At 39.7% G+C, this 16,339-nt stretch overlaps 1 protein-coding gene across 48 annotated transcripts in view; it reads left to right on the top strand.

Annotated features, from left to right (window-relative positions):
• INPP4B (inositol polyphosphate-4-phosphatase type II B) overlaps positions 1-16,339 on the top strand; it is an 802,877-nt gene that overhangs the window by 739,262 nt on the left and 47,276 nt on the right. For all 48 annotated transcript variants that reach the window (XM_081543596.1, XM_081543565.1, XM_081543580.1 and 45 more), the window contains one exon: positions 15,225-15,337. In XM_081543596.1, the coding sequence (XP_081399722.1) occupies positions 15,225-15,337 (113 nt within the window). The remainder of the gene's footprint in view (positions 1-15,224; positions 15,338-16,339) is intronic.

The following is a 16,339-nucleotide window of genomic DNA, read 5'->3' as shown; positions in this document are numbered from 1 at the left end:
AGGGTTTCCTGAATGTTGAAAATGTTCCCCCAAGCAGGCAAAAATGCAATTCAAAGATTCAATTCAGTTCAGTTCAGTCGCTCAGTCATGTCCGACTCTTTGCAACCCCATGAACTGCAGCACACCAGGCCTCCCTGTCCATCACCAACTCCCAGAGTTTACCCAAACTCATGTCCATTGAGTCGGTGATGCCATCCAGCCTTCTCATCCTCTGTCATCCCTTTCTCCTTTCTCTTCAATCTTTCCCGACATCGGGGTCTTTTCAAATGAGTCAGCTCTCCACATCATGTGGCCAAAATATTGGAGTTTCAGCTTCAACGTCAGTCCTTCCAATGAACACCCAGGACTGATCTCCTTTAGGATGGACTGGTTGGATCTCCTTGCAGTCCAAGGGACTCTCAAGAGTCTTCTCCAACACCACAGTTCAAAAGCATCAATTCTTCAGCACTCAGCTTTCTTCACCATCCAACTCTCACATCCATACATGACCACTGGAAAAACCATAGCCTTGACTAGACGGACCTTTGTTGGCAAAGTAATGTCTGTGCTTTTTAATCTGCTGTCCAGGTTGCTGTCTTCAATTTTTCTCCTCTCATGTTTCTACTACACCAACTCTGTCAGCCTTTGACCCACATCACTTCACTGGAGCTGGGTTTGTCAGTATTTCTATCCCTTAAAGCCAGTACTCTTCTCTGTCCTTATCCTACATGATCCAGTAATAGGTTTGACACGATTATTTTTTCCCTCTTTCATCACTGGTCTTCCAGGCCACCCCCCTACTTTTCTGTGATTACTCTTGTCCACTGGCAGCTGTGTTTCAACCTCCAGTATTGATTCCACATTACCTGTCTGACCTCTAAATGCTGGGGGTACCAGCATTCAGTCCACAGATGTCCACTCTGTCCCCTTGTTGAACAGCCTTATTGCTTTCAATACCATCCTTTCATTAGCCACCTCCATACTGTCCATCTGCAGTGAAGGAGACCTGAGTTCAATCCTTGGGTTGGGAAGATTCTCTGGAGAAGGGAATGGCAACCCACTCCAGTATTCCTGCCTGGAGAATCCCATGGACAGAGGAGGCTGGCAAGCTACAGTTCCTGGGGTCACTTAAAGTTGGACCTGACTAAGAAACTAACACACACACATACCTGCATCCCCAGCCCATCTCTTCCCTGAACTCATACATCTTGTTCAACACCTCAAACTCTGTTCCTTATGTGCCCTTAAAAATTTATTCCTCCCACTGTCTTCCCCATTTCAGTTTTTATCATTTCTAACTTTTTGTTGTTTTGGAAAATAATGAGAGTCACCCTGATTCCTCTTTTTTTCACACCCCATTTTCAGTCCATCAGAAAATGTCATCGGCTCTCTTTTCAAAATGTATGACCAGCTCTCTCCACCTGTTTTGCTATGACTGTGCACAAATCCTTGTTCTTCTTGCTTCCAGATGATGGCAAAAAACCTTCTCCGAGTCCCTTTGTTTCCTCTCTCCACTTCATTCAATAGTCTTTTTGATCACAGCAGCCACAGTGACCTTTTAAAGGTGAAAATCTGATCATGTCTTTCTTTAAAGCCATCTAATAGCCCCTTGTTTTTTATTGCAAAGTAACAATCTAAATTCTTACAATGTCCCTAAATTCTTACAATGTCTCTAAATTCTTGCAAAGCTCCCCATAATCTGGTAAAACCTCTGATCTTATGATTTCTCTCTCCTATCTCTTTCTCTCTTTCCTTCCCTCTCTTTGTCTTTCCCTCCTTCCATCACTTGCTTCACTCTGCCACACACAGACCTAAACTGTTTCTTAGGAATTTTTCCCTTGGCTGTTTCCTCTGCCTTATATGTTTCCCACCATATTAAACACTTACCTCCTCTAAGTCTTTCTCCAAATGTCACTTTCTCAGTAAGGCCTGCCTTGACCACCCTCTTGACAATTGCGATCTCTAATGCCCTGGTCCCCTTCTTGCTTTATTTTTCTATCTATGTTCTAACATCTATCACTATCTAGTACACAATATGTCAAGTACCTTGCTTGACTATAACTTCTCATTAGAACATAAGCTTCATGAGGAAAAGGCTCCTTGTCTGTTTGTTGACTTTATTTCCCAATAACCGAAAATATTGTCTGGCACATAGCTTATACTCTATAAATATTTGTTGAATAATGAATGAGTGAGCGGGATAGGTTGGGTCATTTGTTTAGCTGGATGTTTTGAAGATGGTAAGGGACAAGAAGGCCTGGTGTGCTGCAGTCCATGGGGTCGCAAAGAGTCAGACACAATTTGGCAAGTGAGCAACAACAAATGTTTTGAAGAATCAGGTAACAATTGGATCTCAGAAATAATCTAAAGTATTCCAAAGAATACTCTTTCTACTAGTAATTGTAGGGCAATGAAAGAATTGTATAGTCAAATGATTTGGGACTTCACTTGATCACACTGAAGATTTTAAGATCTGTAGCACAGCAAGTACTCATTTTATGTAAAGGATCAGGAGATAAATAATTCAGATTTTTCAAGCCATGTGATCTGTCACAACTCCTGGACTCTGCCATTGAAGTGCAAAATAAGCCATTAACAATATGTAAATTAATGAACTTGGCTGAATTCTAATGAAACTGTATTTATAAAAACACAGAATTGGTTGGGTTTAGCCTGCAAGCCATAGTTTGCCAACCCTAATCTAAGTGTGTGCATGCACGCATGTGTGGTCAGTCGTGTCCAACTCTGCGACCCCATGGACTGTAGTCCACCAGGCTCCTCTGTCCATGGGATTCTCCAGGCAAGAATACTGGAGTCGGTTGCCATTTCCTACTCCAGGGGATCTTCCTGACCCAGGGATCAACCCGAGTCTCCTGCATCTCTTGCATTGGCAGGTGGATTCTTTACCACTACGCCATAATCTACAGTACCTAAACTTATTTAATTTTGTTTAAAATAGCATTTTTATTGCATTGTAGAACTACCAAAAAACCCATAGAGTATTCATCATCATCTTAAATACGTGTTCCTCAGGACATAGTTAAAGATTAACACTAATGTAGTTTAACCCTATAATTTGTTATGAAGAGTTCGGTATCCTGGATAGATTTTGTTAAATGCACACACCCAGGGTTAAATTCTTTATTTTCTAACTCCAAGTTAAATGCTCTTCTCACTTCTTATGCTGCTACTATTCTGTTGCTGTTGAAGGATCCTGATCTTCTGAATTTAAAATTTATTTTCAGCTCATTGCAGAAGAGACTCTGATGTACTGACCTGTTAAAATTTTTAATATTGATATAGATTAAGGTAATTTTTTAATTTGATATGTCGTTAAAGCAGTCCTGTATCTTTTGGAAAAGTGATACAAAACAATATTCAATTTTAATTTTCTACATCATGTAAAACTAGACATAGACTTCTAGTGTCTCTTAACTTATAGGGTGAATCACAGCAATAAATACAAACAACACTATAAGTAGCAAAGATAGACACACATCCTCGCATACACACATGCAGATGGCCACCTCCCTATTCAAGTCACCGCTGATCTCTGCATCTTCTTTGTCACTTCATGCTCCTCACAAATCAGATGCATCAACCTTGTTCTCCAATTTGTGTGGATGAAGACTCAGATTTCTAGCCTTTTAGTCATCCTTCGATTTTTCTACATTCCTTTCTTCTCAGTGAGGTCTTCTTTCTTTAGACTTCACCACTCACTGAAGATTGGCTGGACTCCCAGTAAACCTGTCTATTTAGTATGCACCAAATGGCATGAAATCCAAAGATATGAATTCAATTAAAAGTTCATTTAGGTGAATCACTTGATGCTTTGAGTGTCTCCATTTCATATGAGCTAAATGAGAATAATTAATCCTTATGTACCTGTTCATCATCTACCATTATCTCACTGGAGAAAGGAAGTTAATATTTTCAGTATCAGTTTCCAGGATGAGAAGTTGTCACACTGCACTTATGAACATTAGCAAGACAGATAAGATAATGGTTGTATATGTTTTGAGCTTCTCAAGAGAATTTTGTTTTTCCTGCCTACACACATTGATCCAGTTAAATTTGACTTTAAAGCTCTTTCTGTAGCTATCTATATGAAAGTGAAAGTCGCTCTGTCATGTCCGACTCTTTGTGACCCCATGGACTATACATTCCATGGAATTCTCCAGGCCAGAATACTGGAGTTGGTAGTCTTTCCCTTTTCCAGGGGATCTTCCCAACCCAGGGATTGAACCCAGGTCTCTTGCATTGCAGGCAAATTCTTTATCAGCTGAACCACAAGGGAAGCCCAGCTATCTATATGGATCTATCTATATAGCTATCTCTATGGATCATTGCTTCTCTGGTAATCTTTTGTAAAAAAAAGCACATTTTTATTTTTGGAGCAGCCTCATAAGGATGAGCTCCGAAATCACCACTGTTAGGTTAATTCATTTGTCCCAACCCAGGGATTGAACCCAGGTCTCTTGCATTGCAGGCAAATTCTTTATCAGCTGAACCACAAGGGAAGCCCAGCTATCTATATGGATCTATCTATATAGCTATCTCTATGGATCATTGCTTCTCTGGTAATCTTTTGTAAAAAAGCACATTTTTATTTTTGGAGCAGCCTCATAAGGATGAGCTCCTGAAATCACCACTGTTAGGTTAATTCATTTGTCCCAACCCAGGGATTGAACCCGGGTCTCCCGCATTGCAGCCAGATTCTTTACCGTCTGAGCCGCCAGGGAAGCCTGAGAATTCTGGTGTGGGTAGCCTATCCCTTCTGCAGGGGATCTTCCTGACTCAGGTCTCCCGCACTGCAAGTGGATTCTTTACCATTTGAGCCACCAGAGAAGTCTAAGAATTCTGGAGTGGGTAGCCTATCCCTTCTCCAGGGGATCTTCCTGACCCAGGAATTGAACTGGGGTCTCCTGCACTGCAGGCAGATTCTTTACCAACTGAGCTACAAGGGGAGCCCACATCCTGTAAAGTGCCCAACAGATAAAGATAAGTAAAAATTAGTTCCAACTTTCAATTAAACATCAAAGAGGAGACAGCAACTTATTTCACTTTTGAAATGCTGTTTTTCCAAATGTGTAATTCACTCATCTATTGAGAAATCACTCTCCCAAACATTCACTCTCTATCTACCATTTCACCTCTCCAAGAACCACAAGTGCAGGGGCCTTCGTTACATTCCAGTTCACCTCCCACTAACTTTCTTTCTTCACGCTTCTAGCTTTTCAGAATACAACTTCAGATAAAGCATAACTCTTCTTTGAAGTCAGGTAGGGGTCACGAATCAAAGACTCAAAGATAAAATTATCTTTATCAGGCACATCAGAAAAGGAACTATGGCAACGTGCATAGCTTAATACCTTTTGTTACTGTCAATAAATTATAAATACATGAGAATCCCAGATTATCAAGCTAGAGGTCACTTCAAGCCAAAAAGGAGTTATATGAAAGGAAAAAAAAAAGGAAGACCTTATATTCTTATTACCTCTTTTCATTTTAGAGCCTTGCAAAGCAGCCTCATTTCCAAAATCTTCTTCCTCTGTTTTACCTCATTTATGACTTTTTAAATACCTCAGGAGTTATTTATTTTATTTTATTCTATATAGTATGAAACATTCAAGATTCATGCTTTTTTTAATTTTTATTTTATATTGAAGCATAGTTGATTAGAAACGTTATGTTAGTTTCAGGTGTCAGCAAAGTGATTCAGTTATACCTATACCCATACCTATTCTTTTTCAAATTATTTCCCTATTTAGGTTACTACAGAATATTGAGCGGTGTCCCCTGTGCTATACAGCAGTTGGTTATGTATTTTAAACATACCAGTGTGATATGTCAATACCAAACTCCCAGTCTGTCCCTCTCCTCCCCTCTTCCTGCTCTGGTAACCATGTTGTTTCTCTAAGTCAGTGAGTCTGTTTCAAGATCTCATTCTTACTTGCCTCCAGGAACCTAAAGAGATCATTCAGAGACCATTGGAGAAAAGCGCATTCTTCTCAACTACCTTCTCTTTTCTTTTTCCTCTGTTCTGATGGTTTTGGAGTCAATTCCTTCTTCATTATCAGAAAAAGGAGGGCCGTGGCAGAGGTGAACCCTTCCTTTGTGGAGAGGGCCATGTTATGTGTCTGCCTCTCTGGGCTCCCATGTGACCTTGGTGTATTTAAGCCGCGGTGGCCTGACTCTTACAGGGGCAGAGAGCTGCGGTGCTGAAGTTGCCCCCAAAGCTGCCTCCCTCTCAGTCCTAAGCTTTGAGAGATCTGTTCTTGCTTTGGTCTTGAGGTTTTTGTGTGTAGTGTGTGCTCTCAACAGGCACTTTCTTACTGTCGCTCTGAAATGCTGGGAACTTGGAAATTGAGTTGGAAGGGAAAAAGGTGACCATCCAATGCTCCTCCGTGCTAAGGACCCAGGCCGCTTGAAAGCAGGCAAAAAATAATCCCAGCAGTGCAACTAGTCTTCTCAGGAAGACTGACCTGGAGATTTATTTGCATAAAGACCCTTTTCATACTCACATTTTCTGTTTTCCATTAATAAAAATATCTCTGTGTCTTGAGAAAAGCAGAACTTAAATTTTTGAGTGTCACCTGCCTGCAGTCCATCTCCCTGCCTTCAACATGACTCTAGATTGCTCAGAGATTCTGAAATTAAATCATGAACGATTTATTTGGAAAAAAGAAAATAGAAAAATATGAATGTGTTATAATATTCTCCCTACACACCAAGTCCCATGGCCTTCAATGTGCAATAGTGAGTGTGGAAATTCTAAAAGAATTGTTAACACATTACTTTTAATATATTTTAACAATTAGTTTTGAAGTATGTCTTTTCCTTTGCTATGGGTGATGCAACCATGAAATTTATTTAAGATGAAACAATGCAAATATATAGGCCAAGATATTATTCAGTTCTGATCAAGTTGGGAGTTTGATATTTGATTTCTAATATTGCTTTTTTCATAAATTATAAATTGAAAATGCAATTCAAGGAAAGATGGTTTCAGTAGGGCTTGTTCTTCATAATTTTCAGGATTTTATAGCCCCCAAAAACATAATTAACAATTTTAAGACATCTCATTGGCTTTCGACTAATTGCATTTGTTTGCTTGCTAGTACAGCTAACTGTAATTATTTTAGAATCAATTATAGAAAAGATACAATGTTACAGAATGTAGTACTAACCAGAGTGACCTGCAAAAGCATTGTTTTTCATATGTTCGTTTTTTTCATACTTAGAAATATAGTCCCTTCCAAGATTTTTTTTTTCCTTACTGTAGTTGCTTTGATAATTTATTACTAGGTAATAAATCATTCCATGTTTACTGATTAAAATGAGAATCATTTTATTTGTGCTCACATGTTCTGTAGGTTAGGTGTTCAGACAGGGCAGGTGGGGGTGTTTGTCCTCACTCCAAGATATCTGGAATGTCATTTGGAAAGAAGAATGGCTGCTGTCCCTTAAATGACTTGGAAATGAAGTCCTCTACAGGCTTCTGCACTCATTCTGACACCTGGGCTAGGATGGCTCAAAAGCTGGGCTCAGCTGAAGCTGTTGACTGGAGTACCTAAATAAGACCCTCCACGTGACTTGGGCCTCTGCAAGCATAGCCCAGGGGTTACCATAGGCGATACCCTCAAAGAGAGAATGTAGACAGCAAAGTTCCAGGAGAATAAGGCAGCAGCTTCATAGTTATTTGTGACCTCAACATCACAGAGCATCACGTCTGCCATACTCTGTTTTCAGCACAGTCACAAGCCCATCCAGCTTCCAGATGAAGGTACAAAGATGCCATCTTCTTAATAGAAGCAGTGTCAAAGAATGTGAGGCCATGTTTTAAAACCATCACTGTAGAAGTGATGGATGGGATGCTTTCCATAAGTAGTCCTACTTACTTGTAATTCCTCACCTCTGACACGACATTACACATTTGCAATATGGCTGGTCAGTGTTAAAAATCCCTATATAACCAGATATGTACCTTAGAATGCTTTTGGTTGAAAGTGACAGAAACCCTAACTCAACCTGGCATCACTGAAAAAACAAAACAAAACTGAAAATGTCATTGGTAAGATAGGCAACCCTTTAAGAGAGGGTTGGTTCAGTGGCTTAGAAGTACTAAAAAAATACTTTTCTCCCCTATTTCATCACTCTTAGTGCTGACTTTATCCTCCTCTTAATCCCCATGCTCAACTGTGCATGCTTGCTCAATCACTTCAGTCATATCTGACTCTTTGCGACCCTATGTAGTATAGCCTGCCAGGCTCCTTTGTCCATGGGATTCTCCAGGCAAGAATACTGGAGTGGATTGCCATGCCCTCCTCCAGGGGATCTTCCCGACCTAGGGATCAAACCTGGGTCTCCTGCATTGCAGATGGATTCTTTACCCCTGAGCCACCAGAGAAGCCCATGTCAACTGCATGTTAAAGTAAAGAGATTAAAAGAGCTTTGCTCCTCTTCTGCTTCACAGAGGCATGACTCTCACTTATCTGGAACAATTTAGGTCACTTACATAACCCTGAAACAGTTTCCAAGGTCAAAGTCAAGTTCCAATTGGCTGAAATTTAGATGCTCATTCCTGAAATAGTCCTGATTTCAACAGGGATGAGATTATACCACTTGACTGCAGAATGGGGGTGTGAGGGATCCTTGTTAATGTTGTGCCTGTTCCCCACTGAGAAATGGGTGGAAGGTGATGGAAAGGCAGCTGTAAATTCCATTTCATCTTGGAACCTTCTCTGGCAACATAAAATCATTTGACCGTGAGATGACGCAGCTATTGCCTTGGCCTCATTAGCATCACAGTTCAGTGAGCTAGGAGTTCATGGTCTCATTCCTTTCACTTGTCAGCACCCTGCCTTTGAATCAGGTCAATGTCATATTCAGAACTGTTGTTGCTCAAGAAATCCCATTTGACAAAACAAGGCAAAAATAGCTACGGCAAAGTGACTCTGAACTTGGCTGCTCTGTCCCGTCAGGGAGTGATGGGAGAACAGTCGCTGGCTTTGGGGAAATGTTTGGAATCATGACCGTGTGTGCACCTGTGTCTGTGTCAGAGCATATTTCTTACTTTGGATAAGTGCTGACTTTTGCCTAAGAAAGTAGCTTTCTATCCGAGGCTATGAGCTCTTTCTTAAGCATTACAAATATCTTCCTCTGTTTTTCAGAGTTGACACAGAATTTAATAACGTTGCCTCTTCTGCCAAGACTTGTGTTCACAGTTTTCCACCTCAAGTTGATGAAGCTTGATGGAGTTATTGTCCTCACTCTGCAGTTCAGAAAGCAGGGACAGAGGGTTCAACCACTTGTGTGTGACAACATGTCAAAGCAGGGATGGAGTTGGCATTAGAAATCATTTTCTTAGAATCTTGGCTCAGTGCTTTCTTTGAAAAGAATTATGAAAGTTCCAAGTAACAACAAAAACGCACAAATCATGAAATACAAACATGTTGGAATCCATCAGTCAGTCTCATAAATTTTGCAGGAAACATGTGTTTCTAGACAGACTGGACAGCTCCTTTGTGCCCTGTTTGGTTCGCATCCCTAACTTTTCCTTCCCTGAGAAAATCGGTATCCTGAATTTGGTATTTTATATTCTCAGATTTTTCTCTATAGGTATGTATCCATAAAAATATGGTACAGTTCTACACATTTGGCTTTATATTATTGCTCTTATCTTGTCTGAATCTTTTTTTTTTTTGCTCAATATAGTTTTTAGTATACTTCATGTTAATACGTACAGTGTGTTTATTCATTTTGTATGTGTGTTAGTCACTTAGACTTTTGCAATCCCATAGACTGTAGCCTGCCAGGCTCCCCTGTCCATGGAATTCTCCAGGCAAGAACACTAGAGTTAAAAAAAAAAAAATACTGGAGTGGTTTGCCATTCCCTCCTCCAGGGTACCTTCCTGACTTGGGGATTGAACCCGGGTCTCCTGCACTGCAGACAGATTCTTTACCGTCTGAGGTACAAGAAATAAGATTCCATGTCATCACATAGATATATAAATATATGACAGATTACCTCTCTTTAATCGTCATTTAGATTTTTGCTGCTATTTAATATAAGCAATAGTACAATGTAAATTCTTGTACCTTTTACCTTCTGATTCCTTTCTTAAACCCTGCTTGAAAAAAAGAATACTCTTATGAAGATAAGTATAGAGATTCAGTTGTTCTGTCTAAATTCAGTCCTAGAGTAACGCAGGAGTGAGTATCAAACGCAACATTTATCAGCTCTATTTACATTGGAGGAAACTCATTCTAAGTCTAAAACTAACTGAGCAGGATACTCCATATGAGGCCTTCCTGGGACACACCCCTCCCCTAGACACTCTGCTGTAGTTCCTCTCCGAAGTACCCAGGTAACAGTATCTGATGCACATTTCTGAGTTGTATTACAAATACTAAAACCCCCACCAAATGGAAGAAGTCAATTTCTGACTACCATGAGCATATAACCCCCAGACCTATTGGCGCCTAAGGTATAATATTAACCCCTGTGACACTGCCCTGTTATGTCACCATCAACCAATCAGAGAATTGTGCGCAAGCTGATCACATACCCTGGGATGCCACTTCCTCATCTTGCCTTTAAAAATGCTTTGCTGAGGTCAGTTGGAGAGTGCAGGCTTTTTGAGCACTAGCCATTTAGAACTCCTTGCTTGGTGCCCCACAGTAAACACAGCACTTACCTTCACCTCAACTCAGAGTCAGTAGCTTAGCTTCCCTACGAATGGATGAGCAGACCCCAGTTGGTTCAGTAACAAAACCAATCCACGTCCCATGTATAGCAGGATTTTCAGTTGCTATTTCAGGATCTATCATTATATCTTGAAATCTCACCTATTAAGTCATTACTAACTCTGCTTCTTTCTAGAACCAGACTGGAATTCCTGGGCCTACAGGATTTGTGTCAGGTTAAAAAAAAATTGGCAGCAATCAAAGTGATGGACTGATAGGGGTGTCCTCTGAATAAAGCAAGGTTTATCATTACAGAAATAGAAATAGTGGCTTGAAAATGTTAAGATCATCAAATGTCTTCCATCTAAAAAGCATGCCATAAGGAGAAGGGGTAAAATTTCTATGAAACATCATTTCTATGTATCTGAAAGCACTGTCTTTATGTGGTAGAAATGAGCAAAGGATGGCCATTTGTTTGACTTATTTTAGGAATCTTGGAGTCTGTTTAAAATGGCTGATTTAAAAATCTTCACATCAACTATGAAACTAAATCATTTTGAAAAGTTACTATGCTTTGTTCTGGATTCTCAGAATTTTGAAGAAGCTGGTCTATTGTGTTAATACTGGAATTGCTTTTTTATACCACCAGCTACCTGTGAAGACACTAACACAGTTTGGAGGAAAATTACTGGCACAGTAATGGGGACACTGGGTTTTTGACTTGTCTCTTCCTCTGACTATGAACCTTATGAAACAGTCACCTAAACATCTTGAATGTAGGATTGCCTTAAATCCATGCTTTGGAAGTTTTTTTTTATGTTGACCCTGTAGATGTTAAATCAATTTTTGGGTTGGGAACAACATTCAAAAGAAATCAACATGGAATGTGAATATGAAAGTGTTAGTCGCTCAGTCCTGTCTGACTCTTTGCTACCCATGGACTGTAGCTCGCCAGGCTCCTCTGTCCATGGGATTTCCCAGGCAAGAATATTGGAGGGATTTCCCAGGCAAGAATATTGGAGTGAGTAGCCATTCCCTTCTCCAGGGGATCTTCCCAACCCAGGGATTAAGCTTGGGTCTCCTGCATTGCAGGCAGATTCTTTACCATCTGAGTCACCAGTGAAGCCCAAGGGTAAATAGATTTCATAAAATGTTTGTTACAAAGGGGTAAACGTATGCCTAACTGGAGAATTATATGAAGTAAAGTTCTTTTGTATTGCTTTCAAAAATGTTTGAAAGTCATTTATACCAGGCGATTTCAGAAAGTGTCTCAGGGACCTCTCAGATATGGTTATGTCCATATTTAAAATTCACCAGGTGCTCCCATTTTTTTAAGGAGGAAGCTCAGATATCTCAGAATAGTAGCAAAACTCTTCATAATTCTTGCCTCTGAGATCATGCTCTCCAAGGACATGGTGAACTCCCAGGTTTCCTATTTCCACAGTACTGCCTCATAGTACTTTGCTGACACTTTTCTCTCAGCGTAAAATGCTCTCTGTAGACACAAAGCATTACCTTCACTAGAAACCCTTCCAAATCCAACTATTCTTCATTGAATTGGCCATTCCTTTTCTTAGACCTCTAATATTATTTTTACTATCTTGTGTCATAGCCCATGACCGCATACACTTGACTGCAGTTAATAATGGCTTAAAAATCTATCCCACCCTGCTGACCTTGGAGACTTAGAGGTCAGGTTTTTGTATTATGAGAATTCGGGTTTTTTTTCCTTTTCTTATACATGTGTACTCTGTTCTCCCTTGCTCTTAAAATAACTACTGTGTTAAAGCAGTGCATATTTATTGTGTGTCAAATGACATAAAAAAGCAGTTGAGTGAGGGATAGATTGGGAGTTTGGTATTGACATGTGCACACTGCTATATTTAAAATAGATAACCCCCAAGAATCTATTGTTTAGCACAGGGAACTCTGCTCAATATTGTGTAATAGCCTAAATTGGAAAAGAATTTGAGAAGGAATAGGTACATGTATAGGTATCACTTTGCTTTACACCTGAAACTAACACATTGTTAATCAATTAGATTTATATATATATATATATATTTTTTTAAAGGCAATTGAAAAATCACCCTAAGTCTCACAACCCAAAGATGAACACTGTTGGTATCTAAACCGATGTCTTATTCTGCCTGCAGTTTCATAGAGAGGCAAGCATGTGCGCACATACAGTGGTACACGAATAAATTCACGTGCACATACACAGTGTTATATAAATCATTTATTAATATGACCAATTTTTCCTTTCAGCAATGTCAAGGGCACTTTCTATGTCAATGATACACCCTTTTCATCATTTAAAATTGCTGATTATTATTCTAAGTCATGGATTATTGGGGTTTTATTTTGTTTGCCATTTATCAACATTAAGAGCAATGATGGCAGACCTGACTTACTCCTCCTGCGCCATAAGCATCAATTAGAAGGCACCATTATTGTCCTTAGTGTCTTCCGCTAGCTAGTGAGTCCTGAGCTGACTCAGCAGTTCTCTTCAAGGCCTTCTGTATGATGCCTCCTCCCCTTTATCCTTAGGCTGTGTCCTGTTCAAGTCTGTGTGTATCAGAGTCTCCTACCTAACAATGTGAGGTCTTTAGGGAAAGTTTCTCTTTCTTAACAGAATCATTGGGACTTCCCTGGTCAACCAGTGATTAAGACTCCATGCTTCCCATGCACGGGGTGTGGGTTCTATCCCTGGTTGGGGAACTAAGATCCCGCATACACATTGTGGCCAAAAAAATTAGAAAAGAAAAAAGAATCATCTGTACTTACACAGTAAAAAATTGGCTTTTGACAGTTTTCCCATTTTGGAACTAATAAAGTGGAATCATGCATATATTTATTTAAAAATTTGAATCTCACCTCCCTAAAACAGGATATGAATCTGCATTGTCCTGACCTTCTCCTATTTTATGGACATGAAATTCAAGATGATATATAATTGTTTTCAATGCTTTAGTTCCATTTCACCAACCACTTCCACTCTTGGTAGATATAAATTGCAAATACATTTTATTAGGAAATATTTCCTCAACTCTCTGGAGCTGAAGTCAAGAACTACGCAGATATATTATTTTAATAAAAGGAAATATCTAGTACAATTTTGGAAAGTGCAAAGCTTCATTATAATTAAAGCTTATTTGTGTCATTTTTAATGTGATCAGATTCAGGAACGTATCTATCTCTTCAATATAACAAGATAGCCTGGGTATAGTCCATATTGTTCTTATGTATTTTCTTCTGCTTTTAGCCTTGGTTATAGCTCTCAGGAGTTCTTCATCCCTCAATTTGTGGATTCCATGGCAGAGTGTAGTATCGTACTGACCCAACCATTCTCTTAGTGTCCCTCTCTATATTCTAAACTTGAATCCCATCTCACTGAGACTCACGGACACTGTGCCATTTCCTTAGGTTTAATGGTTTAATGTACATTTCCTTAGGTTTAAATATGAACCGAATGCCATTGGTTACCCATGCTCAAGTTATGAGTATGTAGAGATCTGAGCAATCAGTCACTTCCTGCTCCCTTCCTTAATTATCGCATATAATTAACTATTGCCTCTTAGGTTGTTCCTCTTTCCATCCATACCTCTGCTCCTTAACAGCGTTTGTTCTCAACCAGCATAGACTCTAGAAGGCACATCTGGCAATGTCTGAAGATATTTTTGATTATCACAATGCAAGGGCACTGCTTCTACTGCTGCTAAGTCGCTTCAGTCTTGTCCGACTCTGTGCGACCCCATAGATGGCAGCCCACCAGGCTCCCCTGTCCCTGGGATTCTCCAGGCAAGAACACTGGAGTGGGTTGCCATTTCCTTCTCCAACGCAGGAAAGTGAAAAGTGAAAGTGAAGTCACTCAGTCGTGCCCGACTCGTAGCGACCCCATGGACTGCAGCCCACTAGGCTCCTCCATCCATGGGATTTTCCAGGCAAGAGTACTGGAGTGGGTTGCCATTGCCTTCTCTGTGCAAGGGTACTAATGACTTCTAAGTGATAGAGGTCAGAATGCAGTTTAACATCCCACAACACAAACTATAGGCCCACTCTCCACAATGTGTTAGCCAGTCCAAAATGTCAATATCACCTAGGTTGAAGAATCTTGCTACATAGAAACTAATTTCATGTGTTTTGGTTGAACTTCAAATTTCACCTCTGAGATGTTCAGTTTGATATAATCGGGTGATTCAGACTAGCTGCTCGGTCACCAGAAATGGAAGGTTGTGTCTCACATCTCATCCACATCGTATATGCTTATGTTGAAGTGAGGCAGCCCTCATCATTAAAACTTTTCCCTTCTTGGTGTGTGTTATATGACCGGTTATACACAATAGGGAATGAGGGAAACTGAGGCATATTTCTAAGTAAAGAATAAATCTGGAAGTATGAGTAAGTAAGGAAGTATGATTATCCTTAAATACTCTCTGCTCCAAAGTGGCATTTGTTATTTTGGAAATTGCATTTACAAATATGTTAAGAAAAACCCTGTGGGCAGCTTAACTCTAACACAAATTTCCTTTCCCCCCTCCTTTCTTATTTTTCAGACATTTCACATTTTCAAGAACAAAATGATTTAAAAGGATTACTAGAAAATCTCCATCAAAATATCCAAGCCAAAAAAAGAAAGAATGTAGAAATCATGTGGCTGGCTGCAACGGTAGGCACTGTCCTGTCAAATATTATTCCTTGTCACCATGACGATCAACCAGCAAGCATGTTGGGGATCTGCTCTGTAGGGTCCAACCTCTGTACTTTGGGTTACCAGATGTCACTCTCCATTATCCAAGAGATTAGGCATCTAGTTTATCAATAGACTAGAACACAAGATAGAAGATGCATTCAACAAGAAAAAATCCTATTCATTGACTTTTCTTATAAATTCAGAATGTGTTTGATACTTTGAGGTTAAAATCAAGTGTCTGTGATTTTCCTGATATTGTGTGTTGCAATGTCAATTGCCCATCTCAATCAAGGTTTTAAAGTGATGCCCTAGAGAAGTATGGTTTCAACAGAATGTGATTATCAGATCTCTGACTCACAGCCTCGGTAGGGCTCCTGGACATAGTGTTTTGTTAATGAGCTTGTAAATGTGCTTGTTCATCTAGATATTGGCATAGAATTTATTACCGATGGATGGCTCTTGGGGTAATGAGCTGTATTTTGTATGGTCTTTTCTCATTTAATGGCACCCCCAAGGTAAAAGATATACTTGCTTTCCCACCCCAGGTTTCTACAAGATCGAGGCAGAAAATTGTGCCTGTATTTTTAAGCTCTTATCTGGCAACCATTCAGGCATAGCTCACATGAACGTATGAATTTTGTTAAACATTCAGGTCCAGAGATCCTTTCACTAGGAAAAGATCTTTTCATTAGGAAATGCACGCTTTGGAGATCTTTTTGATGAATGCCGTATTTGTACTTACTGCACATACAGGGTTGCTTATGTAACTTGGAGTTCAGTGTAACAGATCTTCTCGTGTGTGCTATTCATTTTCTATCAATAGCATTTAAAACAAAGGCTTTCCCCTACTGCAAATGGTTCGATTATAGTCCAATATTACTTACTCTCTTCTGGGAAAAAGGAATGGATAATTTACCATGAGTATATATAAAATAATTTACCAAGAACAAGGCAGACGGAAAGCTGCTTTGGTTTCCC

The sequence above is a fragment of the Giraffa tippelskirchi genome, chromosome 11, assembly GCF_054371585.1.
Source record: "Giraffa tippelskirchi isolate mGirTip1 chromosome 11, T2T-mGirTip1v1.2.pri, whole genome shotgun sequence".
In the NCBI taxonomy this organism is placed as follows: Eukaryota; Metazoa; Chordata; class Mammalia; order Artiodactyla; family Giraffidae; genus Giraffa; species Giraffa tippelskirchi.
This window is presented reverse-complemented; position numbering and strand designations above follow the sequence as displayed.